The 22,019-nt window shown below is 41.6% G+C and overlaps 1 protein-coding gene across 1 annotated transcript in view; it reads left to right on the forward strand.

Moving 5' to 3' along the window:
- The first annotated feature begins 1,130 nt into the window (after positions 1 to 1,130).
- Positions 1,131 to 22,019, forward strand: part of ubl3a (ubiquitin-like 3a) — a 43,431-nt gene continuing 22,542 nt past the window's right edge. The window contains exon 1 of the mRNA XM_033644265.2: positions 1,131 to 1,794. Coding sequence (XP_033500156.2) covers positions 1,768 to 1,794 — 27 coding nt within the window. The 5' untranslated portion in view covers positions 1,131 to 1,767. The remainder of the gene's footprint in view (positions 1,795 to 22,019) is intronic.

Here is a 22,019-nt window from a genome sequence, read left to right on the forward strand (position 1 = left end):
GAAGCTAGGTACGCTACTATCCAGCCAACATCTTTTCAGGGATGCCCCTGCTTAATTCCAACAAGACAATGAGTCACATTCTGTGTGTGTTACAGCATCTTGGCTTTGCAGTAAATAAGTGCAGATACCAGACTGGCCTGCATGCAGTCCACCCCTGTCTCTTTCTGTCATTTGTGTGGTGCATCATGAAGTGCAAAATACAACAACAGAGCCCCTGGACTGCTGAGCAGCTGAAGTTGTATATCAAGCAAAAATGAGAAAGAATTTCACTTTCAAAACTTCAACAATGAGCGTCCTCATCTCCCAAACACTTACTGATACTAGTACCACTACTACTACTACTTTTATTGTTAAAAAAAAAAAAAGGCTAACACAGTGGTAAACATGCCCCTGTCACAACTTTTTCTGTAACATGCTGAAGGCATCAAATTTAGAATGTATATTTAGTGTATATTTGCAAAAACCAATATAGTTTATCAGTTTGAACATTAAATATCTTGTCTTAGGACTGTATTCAATTGGATATAGTTGAAAAAGGAATCATTGCATTCTGTTTTTATTTATATTTATATTCACAAATATATTTTTACATTGCGTCACAGCACAACTTTGTGGGAATTGGGGTTGTAGATTCAAAGTTCAAAATAAGTACATAAATAAATCTTAGTAATTTGTTTACATTGTTAATTTTAAAATGGTTGGTTGGTCACCACACACACTTTTGAAACCAAAGCCACATGCAATAAATAAAAACATAATAATTACAATGAGGAAAAAAAACACAACCAAATCTTTGAGAAAATTTAATAAAAATAAATAAATTAATGAATTAATAAATGTCATTTATCATAATATGTTAAACATTTTGGAGTAAATTGAATTTTCAGTGAAAAAAATAGTATGTCTTAATTTTATGGATTTTTTAGTGCTAAATTCAGTTTTAAATTTTACTTCTGTAGAAATGGGCTGGATAACAACCAAAATAGTAGTAATTAATATCTTAATTAATTTATTCATACCAAAAAGAAAAAGAAATAAATGCGCGTACTGCGTACTCTAAATATTAAAGTGGTTTTATTTGGAAAAGCCAAACCGGAAGTCCCATGTCGGTTTCCGCTACTAGCTTGACGTCATGGTTCAGAGGCAGGGTGACAGCTGAACGGGTCGCAAAGGTACAGCAGCGCAGTCCGTAACGTTAACAACAATCATCAGTAATTCCCGGTGTCAAGAGAAGCGCCGACAGCTTTCACCGTGAGACGCGTTTGTGTACCGACAACCGGAAGTGATTGAGTTTATCACAGGACGGTAACCGTGCGGATATTTTTTGTTCTTCTTCTACAAGAGAGAAAAAGATCCGTGTTCGGATGTGCCAGCAGTGTTGGCTTTTTCGCATGGCGTAGGCACCTTTTCTAAAGCAGGGTACTCTTGATGTGTGGAGGGTCGGAAGAGGCCCTCGGGTCCACAGCTCATCCCGCTATCATTAACGACACCTCCGAATCTCCCAATTTGTGTGGAAAATGATCAACGACATGATTGTGCAATAGAGAGGAAGCAGCGTCGTTAACACGTCTCGACTACCTCAGTGTTGTGACTGTGGAGAGCAAGACACCGGGAAATACATTGTGCTTTTTTGTTTCCGGCTTTAAAACCCCAACAACGACGTGTGTGTGAGCTCTCACAGGGGAGACGAAAAGAGGGGATATCTGTGTCCTTGTCTTGTGTTGTGAGTGTGTGTGAACCCCTCCGAGGACCGGGAGAACCTTCACGATGACGGGCAGCACCCCAGCAGACATGGTGAGAGAATTCACTGTCAGTTTTTCACACTTAACCATTTACAGCCATTTATTTCCTCAAGGTTGTCACCAAAAAAGAGCAGCTTTGGAGTTGTCTTCAAGGCTGCTACTCCTGGTATCATTAATTTGAGTAGAGAACATCACTGTATAGTCCCAGTGTGACATTTTGATGGACTGTGCACTGTCCGACCCAAGTTGGGTTTGAAGATCTCCAGTGCAGGAAGCTGTGGCAATTTAACTTAACTCTCATCTGCATGTGCAAGTTTTACTTCCTCATTTTAACTCCTGTACACCTATACACTTTTGCTGACCATTTTTACACACACTTTGTGCAGTTATAGATTTTCTTTCTCGTGTATTTTTCCCATAGTTTCAGGCAGCCATTGGCTCCCATTGATTTCTCTCTACTATGAAACCCTATAAGCACGCTTCTGACATCTCTTCATTTCCTGTGATCGATCACAGTGAACATCAATGTATTCTGTGCTCATAGATTTAAAAAGTTTGCACTGAATTGCCGCTGATGTTCACTAGGGATAAACAGATTAAACATATTGATTTGTTGAGCAGTTGCCAGTTTTGATAGTTGAGTAGTCATTTATCAAGCAAACATTTAGCTGGTTTTAGCTTTTTAAATGCTTCTTTTCTGTTTTATATTGCTATAAAATGGAGTATGTCTGAGTTTCTGACGATGTATGTGTATTTTTCAGACTTTTATTAAAACTATAAATTGAAGTAAATGGAAAAATATCACATAGTATGATCAGTAATGAAAAAATAGCAGCCCTGGTGTTCACTCTGAGGGATTGCATGATTCATGCAAGTTTCAAGAGCCGAGTAATTGATTTTCATATCATTTGGAGATTAATGGGAGATAAAGACAAGTAGTCAAAACACATCCAAATTTCTAAAACATAGCAACATGGTTTGTAATATGATTAGCTGTTATTTGAGGTGTAATTGATTGGTAGTAAATGTGCTACAGGATCTACAGGAACAGATATATTAAGTGTTATGTTTATTAGATTTGTTTGTATTGGCGTTACACAGGAATTCCCAGTTTTTCCCACCTTTCCTGGTGTCTACGGTGTGCTCTATGTTTGATATTTTGTTCGTCTTTCTGCCATACAAGAAAGCAGCTGAGGAGAAGGCTTGCCGCTGCCTTGGAGTGCACAGTGAGCAGTAATTGCATTGCTGCTACAACCCCATTATGTCACACCTACTGATGTAGTGGTGCTTTAACAGGAGGCTAAACTATAACCTTAAGTCTGTGGTCATCGTCAGGTGACTTTATCAGCTTACCCCCACCCTCTCAAGACGCTATCCTCTTATGACTTATTTTGCCCGAGCTTACAGACTGTGGTGTGTGTTATGAACTCCCATCATAAAGATTTATGTCAGCATCTCATGGGTAAGCTACTCCACAAATTAAAAGGCGTATAAAATGTGTTTAGTTGGGCTCTCCCAGTCTGAGACATGATATTTCCTCTCTGTCTGGCAGGTTTATGTCTGTCATCTTTGCTGCTTGTGCATGGTGGCTTTAAGAATACTTCCAGGTCTATGTATAGACAGGATAAACCACGTAATGTGCCCCTCAGCTATCCCAGCTGTGCCTGTTTCCTGTGTCCAAGTTCAGCTGATCCCCTGAACAGCAGGGCCATTATGTTGTTGGGATAATACTACGAGGAAGTTAGAGGTGAGCCGGCCTCTATGTATATGTCCAGGCAAAGCTAAAGCGTCTAAGTATAGCACATCGCAAGGAATTTTCATGGATTATGGACATAATCATGAGCCGAATGTGTCATTTTCTGATCTCTTATAGCTGGTGGTTAAATCTAAATAGTGTTCATAGAAAGTCTTGTTACATCACCATCTGTGTAGATGTGTGAGGCTTCATATGAGTTTCAGTCGCAGTGTTATGGGTCAGTTAACAGTCCTGATATTGTTTTTCTTGTGTATTATAAGATGATCATTCAGCCAGTGAACTTTGGTTCAAGCCTTCAGCTGCCCTGCTGAAGTGTCTTTAAGCAATACACTGAATCCCCGCCAGCTGGTTTATAGCTCAGCCCGATTTGTGCTGTGAGAATTTCCCTGTGGGGGAAGTATCGCATTATTATCGCATCATTTATCGCCAGCGTTGGGCATAAAGTTCAACGGAAAAATAATAATATTTTTCAACCTGCCAACTCTCGAGCATTGTTTTTAAATGGGTTTTATTTCAGCCAGAGATGACATCTTCGGGCTCATGTTATGAACATGCCTGCAGCAGATATATAAAAGTCAAATTCTGCACAGGAGCAAGATGTTTCCAGATTTCTGCCAGAGACAATCTTCAGAGCAATTGCTTCCTTTCGTGGTTTAGCTCAATCTATACATCAGATTAGCCCCTCCGAGGAAATTTATGCTTTTAACACATCCTGTGTGGTTGAAATCAGCAGCAGATGCACTTTTCACCCCCCCCCCCCCCCCCTCCTCCTCCCTAACTCTCTCTCAGTCTGGGGAAGGAGCAAGTGTATGCACACACTTATAAAGCCTGTGTAGAGTGGGAGTGAGAGTAGGAGGAGAGGAGATTGCCGGTGCCAAACATTGTGGGTGAATGAATCTGAGAGAAAGAATAGGAGAAGAAATAGTCGTGCCTCTTGAGAATGAAGGATGGGATTTTTTTTTCCCGTCTTGGAAAAGAGAAAAGGAGGAGGGGTGGAGGGATGGGAAGAGTGAAGGATGGGGAGGGGAGCAAATTGCCTTCGCTCCAGGCGAAACCTCAGAAGTGCTGACAGGGTTGAAATGGTCCCCATGGCAACAGTGGGACGCTGGGATGTGAGGTCTGCCCGTGTGAGTATGTGGAGGGATTGGGTCGGGGTGCACTGCAGGTATGTGTGTGTTTTCAACAGCGAGCAGACAAGAAAGAGAGAAGCAGGAGATGAATAAAGCACCTCAGCTCTGATAAGACCTGCTGAATAAATACGCTCCACAAAAAAGACTGAGAATCCCACAGAGCAGAGTGAATTTCAAACATCACTGCTTTCGATATGTCCCAGCACGGCAGACGAGATAGGGAGATTCAGGTACACACACACACACACACACACACACACACAGATACAGGGAGATGTACATGACGGCTCCACTTTATCATAAGAGTAATTCAGAAATTAGCCCGATTCCCAACCTTTAAATCACTGCCCATGTCTCAGATTTTTTTAAAAACATGAGTCAGTTTATTCATTAGCAACTATTTTGAAGCAAAAATGCCAGAAATTAAATGGCTCCAGCTTCTCCAATGTGAATTATCGCATGTTTTGTCTTTTTTAAAATTGTAAACTGATTACTTTTGAGGTTTTGGACTGTCAGTCAGACAAAACAAGTAACCTGAAGACGCTCCCTTGGACTCTAGGAATTTGTCATGGACATATTTTAACAATTGAATTTGTTTAAAGTGTTTTCCAAAATCACATTTCATTTTATATCATTCTTATGCAGCCTTTTTTTCTTAAATCCTTCTCCTTTCGAGCTTCAGAAACAAGAAACAGTCTTGTTTGTTCTTCTAATTGACGTACAAAGCACAAGTAAATTATTCATCAGCCGTTAATAAAGCCGCTGGCTGAAGTGGTTACAACATGACTGTGTGGCTTCTCCTCCTGGTTGAAAGTTGCGCTGGCACACATCTGATCTCGATATGAGATGAAGAAATAAACACTGTTACCACACGTACGTACTACACACACACACACGGTGGGTAGTGCTCAAACACCCTGTCATTTGTGCAGTGGTGAGTATGTGTTAATTTGTGTTGGAGGTGGCAATAGCAGCCCTTGTACTCAGCCAGACCAGGAGGTACGACAGAGCGTATTAACCCTTCAAATGTCTTATTGTCAAGTGTGGAGGATCAAACTCCGGACTGTGAAGGAACAATAGAATCATGTGCACTCACTTTGTCAATGCTGTTTCAGTTGTTAGACCTTCATCATTCATCAAATTGGTCAAACGGCAACTGCACCCTGTGAGCTCTTTAGGTCTGTGAGGTCTTCTAAAATTGTCAGGAAATGCTGCTGGTGTTCTTTGATGGGAATAGTGTTTATAAAGTTAGTACGACTAACGTTAGTTGCAATAAATATTGGAAGTTTGTAGGTTGTCATTTCGGGCTGCGACTAACACCTGCCCATCATAATGTCATAAATGTGTTGTTTTCTCTGACAAGTAGTCCAAACCCTAAAATATTTAGTTTAGTATTATAAAAGACAAGAAGAAACCAGCAAGAATTCACGCTCAGAAGCTATAACCATTGATGGTACCATAAATTTGTTGATATATATTTATATATAAACTAAGAAAAGTTGATTTTTGTGTCACTGTATCAGTATGTGGCTAAAAGCTAGTTAGTAGCCAGTGTTACTCTCTGTGTGGCTCATTATAATTTTGATGCTTTGAAAGTGGTTTATAGTTCATTCCCACATTGTTTAAAAGTCCCAGTGGGACACACAGAAACACAGAGACACACCCACAAACGCACACACACAAAGGAGTCAAAGGTTAGGGTCGGAGGTCAGCGGTGTGTCGGTCGCGGATCAAAAAACAATGGGTGGGGAATCCTTGCTGCTGAAAACAGCACTCCCCGTCCCTCTTCCCACTCGAGCTTAGCTCAGCGCTGACACCGAGTAGCTAGAGACGGAGAGAGAAGTCCGCAGGCGGTTTGCAGCCTCGGGCAGAGAGAGCTGCCTGCAGGGCTTTGATTGACACATTCAGAGAGAGAAACGAACACTATTGGATCCTGACAGTTGGATGAAGCATGTCACTGAATATGTGCGCGGTTGCCGATGCCATGTGTTGTGAGCCTGAGTCACAAATCAGGATTACGTCATTCCGCCCGGGTGCAGGAGTTGATATATCGGCTCTGACATTGTCACATGCAGGCCTCGGAGCGACACGGAAAGTTCTGACAGCAGTTCTGTAGGTGCAGGAGTTGTGCTTTATTCATATTAATTTTAGGCATTTCAGGAAATTGATGACTCAGAGTCAGAACACTTACAGATTGTCAAGTGTAGCAGCTAAAAGATCTGTTCCATGAAAAACAAATGACCAGATACTCAGTTGTTAATGGTATTACTGTAAACTCAGTTGGTAAGCAACAATAGAAATGAATGGTTGTTTAACATCATATTTTAATTGGCTGTGAGCCCGTGCTTTGTCTCTGTAGAAGGATTGTAAAGCATTTTGTATTTGTATTGACAGTTGCTGGAATTAGCAGAGCTTCTGTCAGTGTGTACATCCAGCAGTTCTCTGCAATTGTGTAGAATTAATTCAGTTGTATTGATGCATGTCTGCAACACCAACAGGAAGTCCTATTGAGAACCTCTCATCCATTGATTGCTTATGTAACTGTTTGTTTGCTTATGTTTGTCTGTGAATTTTTCAATGTGGCATGTGTCTGGGCATGTGCATCCTGTGTGATGCCCTCTATGAATAATGACACCTGCTGTACCTGCCAGCACTCCTGCCCCCCCTTTTCCATCTTTCATGTCTGTCTCAGCTGATCAGTTATTCATGGTATTCTCTATAGCTGCATGTTTCCTCTATGGGAGTCATACTGCTCGTGGTGGTGAAAAATACCTAGAATATCAGATTTTCAGGAATATAACTTTTTTTGTAGCTTGGCAGCCAGCAGTTTTGGATTTCCAGAACTTGCACAGTGCAGACAAATGCCATGTATGTTCTGCTTGTGTTAGGCCTGAGTTTCATGCTGCGTCCTTTACCACCTGAAAAACACAAGGTGCATTGGTGAGGTGATAGGTGCTTACTCTTGTGCCAACTTTCAAGGGCACAGAGGCAGGTTGTGCCTGATGTTGCCAAGCGACCAGCTAACTGTATCATTAACATCTAACATCTCAGTCCAAAAGCTTAGCTAGATATATTGTATTGTTGGAAAAGGTAGCATTTAGCAAAGTTCTTGATTCCCATCAGAGCAAACCCTTGCAGTAGTCTTACCTTTTGATGTTGTAAGGAAGCGTGGGGGGAAAAAAATCACTATTTGTGGGTGCATTCTGCCTTACAGGCCTCTCCAAAAAAAAACTGTTTGATTCAGGGGCTGTGTTTGGATGGGGCAAGATTTAAGCCACCTTTCAGGCTCAATAGGAAGCAATTTGAGCTGCTCCTGTCAAAGATTGGACCACCAATCTCTAAACACAGCTGCAGCCGTGACACAACTTCTGCTGAATAGCTTTGCATTTGTCTCAGGTATCTAAATAGTGATGCGATAGTGTGCTTAAACCTCCAACTTGTCTTGTTTATGACTGACCAATGCTTAGAAAAGATAAGAAAGTTAAATATTGCTACATGTAGTTACAATTTTGTAAATTAAAGTCGCCTAGCTACATCAAATAAGAATCTGTAGTAATAACTTCAGTCAAAAGTACAAAAAAAAGCCCATTCACTGTCTTGCTCAGATTAAGTGATTGCTAGTTTTGTATTTTTACATTAAAGCATCTTATTCAGTGGGTGGGATACTAAATTAGTTGAAGCTTCTTTAATCAAACTGTAGGTGTCTTAATTCAATCGTACCCTATAATCCTCCAAACCTCCCACTGTCTTAAAACAGGTATCTAGCTACTGGTGATTCAGTCAGGTGGATTGTGTTCGGTTACCGGGCGGGTCACTCCACAGTTTGTGCAGTTGTGAGTCCATCTGGAAAAACCTGTTGGGGGAAAACATGCCACCACCAGAGAATTAAAGCTGGAGAGCAATCCCAGCTGATTTCTAGCAGCTGTGGGATTTCCCAAACTGCATTTGGGCTGTTGATAGAGAGCATGTAGTGATCCAGGCCCCTGCCTCCAGTGGCTCCCTTTTCCACAATTGTAAAAGAACATTCTCCATCATCCTCCTGGCAGTGGTAAATGCCCGTTACTGTTTCCGTGTGATGGATGTTGGAGCTTATAGCCGAAGTAGAAATGGTGGCTACCTCTCCATTTGGAAGAGCTCTGCGCCAAGGTGGTCTTGACACCCCAAGGGACGCAGCTTTCCCTGGTGCCGAACATCTGGGGACTGTGCCACATGTCTCTGTCGCTGATGAGGCATTTCCTCTGCAGCTTCTCGTGATGGAACTGTACCCTGGGCAGAACCTGGACAGAGAGAGGCAAATCTTCAATTACCGACTATCCAGGGCACTTTTGCCATTCTGGCAACACATTTCATTGGATTTATTTTGTTATTGCAACAATGCCACAGTAAACTGAGTTAGAGGTCATTGAGAAAACAGAAAAAAGTACTATGTGGCCAGGAGAAGAAAAACAAGATGTCCCCAATAAACAGGAGTGAGGTACAAAAACATTAAAACATGCATCAATCTTTTATTCGAAACTACAATTCATGAACTGTAAATCACAAAACAGAAAAAGCTTTCAAACAAGTCAGTGCATGAAACATTAAGAGATAATGACTGTGTGTGTGTGTGTGTGTGTGTGTGTGTGTGAATATTTATTTGGACCTGTGCCTTTTCCTGCAGAGACAACCTTTTATTCGTCTCCAAAAAGCCTCAGATAATAAAGCTCATTATAATCTTGCTTTTCTGGAGTAGACATGATGCATCCCTGCAAGTCTGAGAGGTCCAGGTCTGCAGTCCCTTATCACTCTCTGACTGTGGGATGTCCAGTTTAAACAGGGACAGTAGGGACAAGGGTGAAGGGAGTCACACGTCAGCTGCTGCCTGCTCATTCGGTGCCTTCGGTGCCTTGCTCTGTTGGAACCAGGTTGAGGGTTATGCTGCGATCACTCCCACTTTGGACCTCCTGTAGGGGTTATACAAAGACTTCTACTGAGTTGCACACTAACCATTAACATCACTTTAAGCAATTACAGCTCAACCCAACGATAAGCTGACTGGGACTTTAGTGCAGCACCACTATTGGTGCCATACATTTTAAAAGGTTACTTGGCAACCAGAGAGGTTTCAAGAAATAAAACCTACATACAACAAGACCATGGTATTTCCAGGTGGGCAGAACGTAGCTAATAGAGACAGTGTGTTAGAGTTTTTTACCTGGTTGGATTCGAGATCTGTGGATTGAGGGCCTGACTGACTTGATTGCAGCATGTTTGAGGTACGAAATGCTCTAAAAAACCCTAAGAGCAAGCATGAAGCGTCAGTTCCTCTCCCTGCCTCCCTCTGAACCACTTCTTTCAATTAACTTTCCTTTCCTTAATGTCCGTGTCCCACAAGTACTTCCACTTCTCTCTGCAGTCCTCATCTGACTAAAAACAAGACAGTAACGACATAGAGTATTAACACGTTATCTGTGGGAGAGATCATAAAGCTCTGGATAGACCTGCAATAAAATGATCAACTTCTATTCACCATAGACAGATATTTACCGAAGAAAGCAGAGGTATCTGCAGGCTGTGTTTGATTGTTTCTTGTCAAATAATGTGCGGTGTGTGTTGCTGTGTTCCAAAAGTTGAACTTTGTTCATCTCAGGGCACCTGGGAACACTTGCACGCCACAGTGAGAGCGCCCCTACTGTGTGTCTATATTGAAAACAATGGATTTAAGGGTGCAAAAAATGCCACGTCTGTGGGTCCTTAGGGTTGTAATCATAGTAGAGCTAGGTTACTATACTAACCTGATTAGTTTTGCTATTTTGTACATTAACATTACCAAAGACACTCCATTCCTATTTCCCTGCACACTGGAGGCTACCACACACACTCCCCAACATTAACTCCACTATCAAACAACTCAATTAAACTAGAGTCATTGGATGCATTAATCAAATTGCTTTCTTCATGTGGACGTTTGCATTGGGTAACCAAGTGAAAACTGGAGTGAAAATGTTTTTGTTGACTCTAATGCTTTTGCTAATTCAGGCTGGAGACACATTTCACAAAGCAAACTTTAATAACCACTGAGATTGAATCTTCAGGATGAAGCTAGTTATTAGATTTCAGTCACCAGGCTTGAAAGTGAGACCCCATCTCCTTTGTTGTCGGTTTGTATTTCGGATCAGCCCAGCCAGAGGACTGAATAGTTCTGTGAGTAAACCAGAGGGTTTCTAAGAAAAAAAAAATAAAGTCAGTGTGTGCGTGTTGGGATAAGGGCTTATTCTGCTGGAAAATCCACCTCTTTTCAGCAGTCACTGTTGGCAGGTATGGCTTTGCTCAGGCTGAGGAATGTGTTGAACTACTTCACCGTTTTAGGGGCTCCCGGGTCTCGGTTCAAGAGGAAACTACTGGTCTATTGATTCCGGTCCTGATCTCTCTTGACAGTGAATAGACACTTGTTTGCTGCATGTCTTTATGTCCTTGAAAATTTATTTTATAGGAGCTGTTTTAGCAGTGTAATTTACACCAAACTCGCAGCGCTAATTGTTGATTCCTGAGCTCTGAGCTCTTGCAAAACAGCTCTCTACAGTACATGCTGGACACCTCAGGACAGAAGTAAAACGAGGACAGTGTACAGCTTTTATGCCAAGTGTTACAGAGTCAGAGCATGACATAAATGAGTGGGTGTGAGTGTGAGTAATATGCGAGCACTCAGATGGCGCCAAGACGACAAAGTCTTAACAAGAATCTGTATGCCTGCAACCACTTTTGAAGTATGTGTGTTTGTATTTTGTTAATGCCTGTGCACATTTGCATAGAGAAACCGGCTAAAGCACAACCTGTTCTTCCTGTTAAGTGTGACCTGTTTGCTGCTGAGTAACACCCACACTCTTGCTCCAAAGAACAGCGCTAACTAGAGCTGCATCTAAAGGCCATTGTTTGCATGTGGTGGTGTTGTGGCACTGTGCCATTTGGTGCCTTATATCTCTCTGGTAAGTCTGACTAGCCACCACCAAGTCATTTAAATTCTCGGGCAGGAATATAAAGCTAAATCAAAATACATTTTTCTTTTCAAACAATACCACGAACACAACCTGACGCCCTCCATGGTAGCTATGATCCTGACTCCAGGTTAAACCAAATGAGCAAAACAACAGCTACGTTATGGTGAAAAGAAAACACATTTACTGCCTCCTCATATTACAGAAATGAGATTCATAGGATGCTGTGGGCTGGCCAAATTGAGAAACTAAATGAAGGAAGAGAAACTTGAATTGCGAAGGGTTACAGAGTGACACGCAAAGAGGAAGACGAGTAGTGAAACAAAAGCAAATTTAACCGGATTTAAAAAGATCTTTTTTTACTTAAAGCAGTAAACAGTGTGAAAAACACTCATTTGTGTAATTTCTCATATCCACTGAGTCAGTTCTGTGAAGCGGCACGTTAGCCTCATTGAATATTCTACTCACAGAGATTTTTTTGCCAATCAGTAATGTGAACTAATGTGACTCATTAATGGAGACTAGCAGTTGCTAGCATCCGTGTTCCTTTTTAGATAATAAGTTTCTAATGGATATTCTGCACAAATAACCTGCTCAATCAATGTTCTTGGTGCACATACTCTATTGATTTCAATTTTACACCAGGCATTCATTGCTCTGACAAACTCAGGATCGTGATGCAGTCTTTTGTTTTAACGTTATTGTCACTCGAGTGATGTTACAAAAGGGGGACTTTCCATACGCTGTAATTTTCCTACATATAATTTAAATATATGTAAAACAAAAGCTCTCAAGTAAAAAAAGACACTGCATTTCTCTGTAAGTCTAAATGTTGAGTAGAAAGAGTGTGTGTGTGTGTGTGTGTGTAGGAGAAATAAGGGATGGGAGGGGTAGTGTTTGAGTAGCTCAATAAAAGGAGCCTTTCAGCTGCACTGGAAACAATTTCCAGCTGAGGGGACATTTATATTAAAGCTTCGCCTTTGCCAGCACAGGCTGTTCGTGTGTGTGTGTGCGTCAGAGCAGCTCGCTAGCAAGAGTGAACTGTCCCTCTTTCTGATACATTTCGGGACAGGCTGCCATCTCTGAATCAGTGTTTAAATCTGTCCAGATATTCGAACGTCCTGTGCCAGCGCAGTCAGACAGACAGTACGCACTGAGGGAATTAGAGGGTCAGTGCTGAGACTCTTTGGGTCCCAGACAGGGCAGACATTAGCCACGGAGCAGTCATCCAGAGGTCAAGCCTCATCGACTGGATGTTCCAACAGGATCAGCTGGCCTCCAGTCCTCACACATATGCCTTTAACCCAGACTTCTACTCTGTTGTGGTTATGACTTAATGAATAACTTTCATATGCTTTCAAAACGAGATGGTCTGACAAGCTTTTGTACTGGAACCCAACTCAGCAATGTGGCACATTTGACTGTTAATGATATTATAGTGTCTAGGGGCTGCAACTATGATTGTTTTCATTATCAATCCATATGTTCATTTTTGTGGTTAATTGATTAGCCTAATTATTCAGTCTTTTAAACACTAGCAAATAAAAGAGTACAGGTCAATACCCTCAGATTGCCTGTTTCGGTCGATCAACAGTCCTAAACCCAAAAATATTTAGTTTTGTGTGATATAAATTGAACAAAAACAGGCAACCATAGCACTCAAGGAAACTAAGCCAGAAGATGTTGATAAATGACTCAAATGATAAATCAAGTATCAAAATCCTTGAAGATAAATCTTCTGTTGATTGACCAATTAGTAGTGTGCAAAGTTGGAGGGGCTTTTTCTCACCCAATTAAATTAATGTCCTTTTGGATTCTGGGTCCGTTTTGGATAAAATATGGAAACTGTGGTGCAACTTATTTGCAAAGTCAACAGTGAAACTTTCTGAATTTGCTACTGCTATTATTTGAGCTTCTTACTTGCCACTTCGCCACAGTAACACCTGAAGAGGTTCATGGGTATCGTATAGTTATGCTAATTTAGAATGTTATTTGTGACCGATAGCCACCCCTCCTTCTCTGATCATTAAATGTTAAGCGACAAGTTGTGGCAGAGGTGTTATCATTTCAAATGGGAATAAATCTTGTTTATTTAGACCTGCATGTAGTGTATTGCTTTGCTTAGGGCCTCCTTGTCCCACTCTCTCGCTGTGTTTGTCATGAGTGTGAGCTCTGCACTGGGGATGTTTGGAGTCTGCCCACCCTGCACACAATGACAGGGCCAACTGTTAGCATCACTGACGAATGTCACTAACAACAGAGTTGAGCTGTTTTGGTGTCAGTGTGCGTTTGTGGCAACTGTTAAATGGCTCAGTGTTGGATGTTAGCTTGTGCTAACCATTTAGACATTGAACTGATTGTTAGTGTGTTATGGCAGCAACAGAAAGTTTGCTGAACTTTTCCATTACCAGTGAAGAGTATATGAGAGACAAACCCCCCAACCCACTAAGGGTTGGGGGATTTGTCTCTCATATAGGTGTCCACCTCTGCTTATGGGTCATCAGCTTTTTTAGGGGTGCTGTAGTCGTTTCACAGAAGCAACATCAAATCATTGCCCTGGCGACAGCATACGACTCCATATATACTCATGACAGACAAAATTTGATTCCTTAGTAAGTGTACTATACCAAGCACTAACTAAACTAGAGTCTTAATCCTCAGCTAAGAATGTGAGCCAGCTTTAGTGCTGAAGCTTTCAGTGGTTTGCCACTATGTGAACAGTCCGTGTAAACACCAATAATCCTGCTATTTTTCTTATTATTAACCCAAACCTTTGTTTGTCTCAACCACTGAAATCGTCTTCTACAACTTCAATGTAAAAACACTGCTTCTGGTGTCATTGTACTACAACTTACAAAGACAGTAACCTGCATAGTTTATGTTGAACAGGATGTAACTGTGCATAATTTGGGTACTTGCATATTTGAATTTGTGAGCTGTAAAGGCCATAGTCAAAGACAATAGGTAGGAAATGCTTTTGGCTTGTAGCTCAAAAGTCGTGTGACGTCAGAGGAAACAACAGGGAGGTGGAAACTTTTTTTTTTTTTTTTTTTTTCATCTTTTTTGATTTTATGATATTCACACAGACCCACACAGAGACAGAGATATGTCGGTGGGAAATAGTCCCAGAAGAGTTTAAGATAGAGGAGACAGCCAGAGACAGGAAGGAAGGAGTGTGTGTGTGTGTGTGTGTGTGTGTGTGTGTGTGTGTGTGTGTGTGTGTATGTGAGAGAATGTGAATGATAGAGAGAAAGAGCGAGCATGGAGAGAGGGTATATTTGGCCTTCATGCTGTATTGCACAAATTTGTCATTGCATGTTGGATGCTATGGAGCACTCTGACTATGAATATCTCTAATGATCCCAGCAGGGCTTGTGTGTATGTGTGTGTGTTTCATGTGTGTATGTTTCATGTGAGTGTGTGTTATCTGAACGAGCTAGCAGTAATGAAGCATTGGACCTTGGACTAGAATGATTGAGGGCTTTTCATCTATTTTTTTTTCATTGTTTCTTGTAATGAGGACGCATCGGTTTATCTTTAGGGAAGCAGCAGAACTTTGACTCACAGAGAGGACATCAGATATCGACCTTTTGTATAGTTTAATTACACATTTTTGTGAAGTGGCTTCACTGTGGCAGAGACCATTCAGCTAAACATACAGTTACGGGCGAAACAGCAGCGCTCACTGTCTCTTAAATCCATATTCTAGGCTCGTGGGTTTGAGGCTCAGATGTTTGTGCGTGAGAAAGGCTGGCACGTTTTAGCTAAGTTTAGCTGACTTCCATTTAGCTCGGCACAGAATAGCTCAGTCAGCTGATCTTGGTGCAGTTACAGTTCATAGGGCAGTGTGGTTTAAGGCTCACCAGAACCATTAAGGCTCAGAGATGGCAGGTAAAGTCATCCTGTTTAATTTTTAATCTAAATGTCACAGTGTTTAATAAACAGGGCTGTATCTGTGAAGCTAAAGTGTGTCAACCTTTAAGCTACCTCTGCATGCATTTTGTGGTGAACTCAGGTGGATATACAAGGAGCAAATACTATATTATGGCTGTGAACACCTCATGGTCACGTAATAGGAAGAGCAACATACTGTAAACAGCACCCCTTGGCAGATTATGTCATCTGTATTCATATTTTTTTCTGCCTTTGGGTGGAACAATGTTTGTCAAAGATCTTGATTGGGTCCCCAGCCGCTACCCCCCCTCCCCTCCCTCTCCTCGTTGCTGCCCCGTTCCTTCCTGTTGTTGCTTCTGTAAGCGGTTGCCTCCACTGTCTCCCCACTGACGCTGCCTTCTTCCTGTTGCGCACAACACAAACATAAGCGATGGCTGAGATCTCAAACCAGACAACAATGTAAAAACAAACAAAAAGGAAAACCCCTGAAGATGTGTGTCTTACACACTAAACACAAACATTCGCACACTAACTTTGTGTTTGTCATGATAATTTATTCAATTAATTTCACTTCAGTTTTTACTGAAGCACCGGGGCTTCCTGTGGGATTGTGAGTGGATTCTCTGTTGAGTAACTCTGCTAGGCATTGAGGCCACAGTTTGTGTTGCAACAGATGCATTATATTGCTTTGGTGTGGGTATAATGGGTATGAGATCTAATGAGATCTAATACAATATCACAAGCAGCCTCAAAAATGATCTTAGTATTGAATATACACCTTTCACCCTGTAATCTCTTTATTACAGCTATTATTGTTATAATTATTTGTGTGCATGTTAAATCTTTACAAAATGTCTAAATACATCTAATAGGTTTTAGATTTATTATCATATATGCTCACTATAAAGGTATGCTATGCAGGATTGTCCATTTCTGTGTGAAAACACATTTGCCAATGAAAGTAAAATTAAAAGCCAAACCTAGACTCACTTCTGTTTTAGTGTTTCGCTTCGCTATATTTGCGTTTTTCGGGCGCTGTGTCTTTTGGATGTGTGCTGCTTATGGTCTGGCACCTGGGAGCAGTTGCACAAAGCACCTTACTTGAAGATTTTCCTTTAAATCCGAGTTACGGCTCCCTTTAAAAAAACAAAGGTTGCACAAAACATCTTGAAGTCTTCTTCTTGAGGTTTCTTCCTGCTCTTGGTCTTACACTTCAGGAACTGCTTTAAGTTTGTTAAACCCTTGCACAGAGGACCCTAGCAACCAAAGTAAGGAAAATAACAAAAGGTACTTCTGACTGCATCTTCGCTGCAACATGACTGAGTTTATGGCGATAAATGAGGAAAATGAAGGCATCCTGAGAAGAGTGTTCAGCAACTGGGAGACCGGAGAGTTGGAGACATGTCCGTTGCGGGTAAAAACTGTGACAGCTGATGTTAAATAAAGGTTTGGCTTCTTTATATAGCCCAGTGTACCTGATCCAGATCAATTAAAAAATGGCTTAATCGGCCCCGATCCTGATCTTTGAGATCAGATTGGGGATGTCCCTAGTCGGTACTTTTTTGATAAATCTCCAAACTCACCTGTGTGCTTTTAAGGTACATGCCCATAAACATCCTGAATACAGAAAATAAGAAGAAAATAACAAAAAACAGGCAAAGGCGAAGAGTCTCTGCAGGAAAATACAGTATGAGTCTTGTTTTTTAGGAAAATTCTGCATAGTATGTCTTGAGGATTTTATAAATGGCTTGCATTACATCATGTAAACCTGCATCTATTTCTGTCACTGCATGCTTCTTCGTTCCTGAACAGGCTTAGAAAATGCAGTGTGTGTGGGTGGGGTGGTTGGGGGGTGGGGGTGTAATACCCCTGGTTGTTTCTGTCCAGTGCCATCTGGTAAATTCCAGCACAGAGGGCATTTTAGCTTGCCAGCAGTCTCTCTCCCTCTCTCCCTCCCTCTCACACACACACTCACATGTAGACACACATTTTCTCTGCTACACGCACACACACATGGCGTCACGTGAGTTGTGACTGCAGGGCAGTACTCTTTTCTGGGGGAGAAAAAGAAAATGCAGCGTTGTGGATGTAACTGCTGTCTCCCTGCTGTTTCTCCTCTCTGCTCTGATGTCAGTGCTCTTCCTCTCTCTCTCTCACATGTTACATCAGTCTCTCCTTTAAATGTCTGCTAAGCCTTTATAGTATCTGTGGAGAGGGACAAAGACGGTAATAGAAAGGGAATGAGTTTTAGATGTGTGCAGCAGTGTGCCGTGCTTCGTCAATTGGGTGAAAAACATCTACAAAAACAACAACTAGTCAGGATTTGAGACACAGAATTGGATTTACCTGCCAGCTATTTACTTTGAAATAATGGAATTTGTCTTAAAAGGTTTTTTCAAATCACAGCCCTTCATTTCGGGCTGAAAACACAACACAAAATTTTCGCCTGCCAGCAGCAGCAGTATTACACTCCGGATCATGACAGGGGATGATAGCACATATTTTGTGTTACATTTATCTGTCACCATCAAACTTCTTATCAGTAATAATACCTGTGTCAACAAAGAGGAAAGCCAGCAAACGTTTGTTAATTCAACACGTTCTCACTCCAACCTCGTCACATATTGACGTTTGGTCATGGACTTTCCACATCCACATATGACGTGCAAAGTATCCTGGTGCGTTGGTTGTTGACGTTCTGGGACGCTGTGTCAAGTCTGCCTGTTAGATGCATTGTCTGCTTTCAAAAAAGACTTTGTTTTCACTGGAAATTCAACATTTTCATACAGTCTCAACACCACAAATTGACGTTTTTTTTCCTTCAACAACTAATATACATGGTTGGGTTTAGTAAAAAACAACAGGGTTTGGCTTTAGAATCTTGCGGGGCACAAACACCGCTCTCTCGGGTGGAAGTCTGTGTTTGTTGGACCCATCCACTACCGTCCACTACTCTGACTTTTGCCATATTAACTTTCATCCTTGTCCCGCTGCGTTTCCCCCTGACACCGCCAGGCACCATTAAACTATACGGGCAACTGGCTGCATATCATGCTGACGTTAAAGTCGTCTTTTTTCGTTGGTTTCTGACGCCGCAAGTCACTAACCTTGGGCACGTTATTGTATATCAGAGATTTTCTTAATTATCATAAATCTGTAAATAAATTCTGATTAATCCATCTTAATATAACATGTCAAACAATGAAAAATGTCCATTGCAATTATCTGGAGCACAAGATTGCTTATTTTCTCTGACCAACAATCCAAATCCCAAAGGCATTCAATATAAAATGACATTAAGCCGAGTAAAGCAACAAAATGTCACACTTTAGAGTCTGGAAATAGTGAGTGATCCGCATTTTTGATTTGTAAATGGCTGAACCATTTAATCTACTATAAATAATAATGAATGGAATAGCTTTCTGTCAATTGACCTTGATTACTGACAAATCATTTAATGTTTTCACATGAGTTATTTTTATTTACTTGGGGCCAGAATGTAAAAAATGCATAAAACTAAATATTATGTAAAGAAGCAATATTCTAAACCTTAATCTTAGAGGCATGCATGAAAAACGAGGAAAAGTACTTAGAAAGGAAAGGTTACAAATCAAGTTAATCTTGACTGAAGGGCATCTGCTACACACTGCTGGGGAGACCACCTAGGAAAGAGGCTGGGGTGGGGGGTGGGTGTGTGGAGACAGAGGGAGGAGGAAGGCAGGGGAAGGCAGGGGTCAGCACAGAGTGTGTAGTTCTCTTGGGAGGGGCAGAGCAGTGTGGGGCTGCTGTACTTGACTCCAGGGCTTTCACATAGCGGGGGGTCAGGAAAACATGAGGGAGGAAGTCACATTGGTGAGACACCCTGTGATGGAAGTGAGTGAGTGAGAGGAGGAGGAGGAAGAGGAGGAGGAGGGAGCAGACAGGGCTGCTGCAGAGCAAATGGTAAGACGAAGGAGGTAAAGGACAGGAGGTCCTTTCATCACAGCCATCATCAGGGATCATCAACCTTCTGTGTGGTCCCTTCACACCAGCAGCATGCCGACATGTGGCATGTTAGCCTTTGGGTTTGTGTCTCTGGTGGTGGCTGTTCTTTTCCAAGCGCCCGAAGAGGCAGAAGCTGGACAAATACTGTCTATTTTGGGAAACAGAAATGCCCAGAAATTAAGACAGAACAGAATCCAGTGCTCATTCGGACATGTTATATGGATTTACAAGCTTTTAGTTCAACAGTATGTATTGTATTATCAGTATTTTGCTTGAAACACACAAAAAATTGAAGTCAAATTGACTTATATAGTTGTTGTGTTAAATTAAGACCTTGATATCTTAAGGATAATGTTCAACCCAGTTTCTAAGGCAGTTCTGTACTCGCATGTAACTCAAAATAACATTTTATCAACCTATTTTGTGTAATAGATAGACAGGAAGTTCATTCAGTCAGTTGTACCACCACATAGACCTGATGTCACTTTTCATTGTGCTTAGAAGTCAGAGCAGGGTACATTTTGAATACAGAGGACATCATGTAACTCTGCATTGTGCTGTTAAACAAGAGTGAGTTACAAAGTGAAAATTGGGTGTTGATGTTAGAAGAAAGTGAGTTAAAGAGACATGCTACAAAAGTTATAGCTCTGATGCAATATCGTTTATATATGGGGATAACAGGGCACACATCGTATTCAGTGCTGCAGTCAGCTGTACACACAAAACAAGTGAAAGACTTAGTATTGTAAAGAATGAAAATACTTGGCAGCTGGCCAGTCGCCACATGAACTGGGTGTGAATGTTGGATTATTGTTAGAGCGATTCTTGGGCTGTGCAAGGTGTGCTACCATCGATACAGTCAGGAATGTGTTTAGAAAAGTTTCAGAACAGCTGTTGCTTTCCTTTGCTTTCACACAGTTTGTATCTGGAGAAGCAGGGTGATGTTATCAGTTGATAAATCGCCTCTAAACTCTTGGCAAAAGTCCGCCTCGCTGCAGTCCTTATCAGCCTCGTAGCTGCTGTTTCCTGCAGAACTTCATATTTCTTGGTCGACTAGGGAAAGATCATTTCACAATCTGTATCACATTGTCAACCACAGACACATTTTCGTGTCACTGTTCCCCCGCTTCTCTCTCTCATCTCTTGCTTCGTGTTTGGGAGAGAAGGACAGACGGTCCATAGACGCTGACAGAGGGATGAGAGGAGAATCGATTAAAGTATACAAGAGCAATTTCACGTCTCGGCCCACAGCTTCAAAAGCAGGGCCTCAGCAGCCAGCCCCAGCAGGCATGTTCGAGCGTGCACGCACAGTGTTGGTGTGTTCATACATGAGCAGATGCATGTTAATTTAAAACACCAAATAGTGAAGTGGATGAGCAGAGGAACTAAGTGGATTTCACCTCCACGCTTCCTCTTTTCGGCTGTTGCTCTGACCTTTGCTGTTCCCTCCTTGAATCCTCTTTGAGTTCCCTCTCTCATTTCCTCCCTTGGTCCCACGGGCTCGCCTCCAAAAGTGTCAGCGTTTCCTCTGTCTCCCTAAAGCATCAGACCTGGTCATCACTATCATGGCGCCTGTACAGCATCAACACTTTGGAGGTGATGTGTGATAGAGGACTCTGCGAATATCTGTCTTTTTCTCTTCTCTAAATGTTAAATCTTTCTGTGGGTAGGTTTGTTGTTTTTTTGTGTTGTTATGTCCCTCTGTCTTTGCCTTTTTTATGTTTCCTTTCCCTCTCTGAAAGTATTTATTGGAGTTTTGTTCTCCCCGACGACATGACAGTGGATCCACCCCTGGCTGAAGTCTGCTTTGGGGATGGGGCTCAGTGAAAATATTCAAGTGAAACCGTCATCTGTTTTTGCTAAGTGACAGTCTTTCTCACTTTACCACATTTCCATCTTCCTTTTATTTTCTCTGGTAATTTAATAAAGTATCTTTGGGCCATGTGTTGACTCTGTTGAGATGTGGAAAAGCTCAGGACGTTCATCCAACAGAGGAAGGAAAGAGTCAAGCTGGCATATGTTTTTGTGTGTCTGGGTGGATGGTGGCTAGTGCCATGTGACCTCTGTGGAGAGATGTTGTGGTGGAGGTGGTTTATTGGTCTCAGGTCTCTCTGGTTGGTGTTGAGGGGGTTGCAGATGTTAAGGATGTCAAAAAAGAACATAAAACTGCAAAAGCTTGTTTTTTTGGGCCATTCCGGGCCAGCTGAAACAAGATGTAAACACAATATTAACGAATCACCTTCTAAGTTGATATTGCAGACTTAAAAGCAACAGCTTTATTATTATTTTCACAAAGAAACACTACAATGGATGCTACAATGACATTGCTAGTTTGCTGTCCTTTGTAATTGCCATTCATGCTTCAGAGTGAAAAACAGCAGGGTTGCACCAGTTTATCGGCCAAACATCAGTACTGGCCGATAGTCGCATTATTGACTGCCATCGGCAAATGAAATGACATTCACTGATGGCAATAGCTGATGTTTTCCTATGATATCACATTAATTTTGTGCAGGCTAAAAAGCAGGGCCTCGAGATT

This window comes from Epinephelus lanceolatus, chromosome 11 (assembly GCF_041903045.1).
Source record: "Epinephelus lanceolatus isolate andai-2023 chromosome 11, ASM4190304v1, whole genome shotgun sequence".
In the NCBI taxonomy this organism is placed as follows: Eukaryota; Metazoa; Chordata; class Actinopteri; order Perciformes; family Serranidae; genus Epinephelus; species Epinephelus lanceolatus.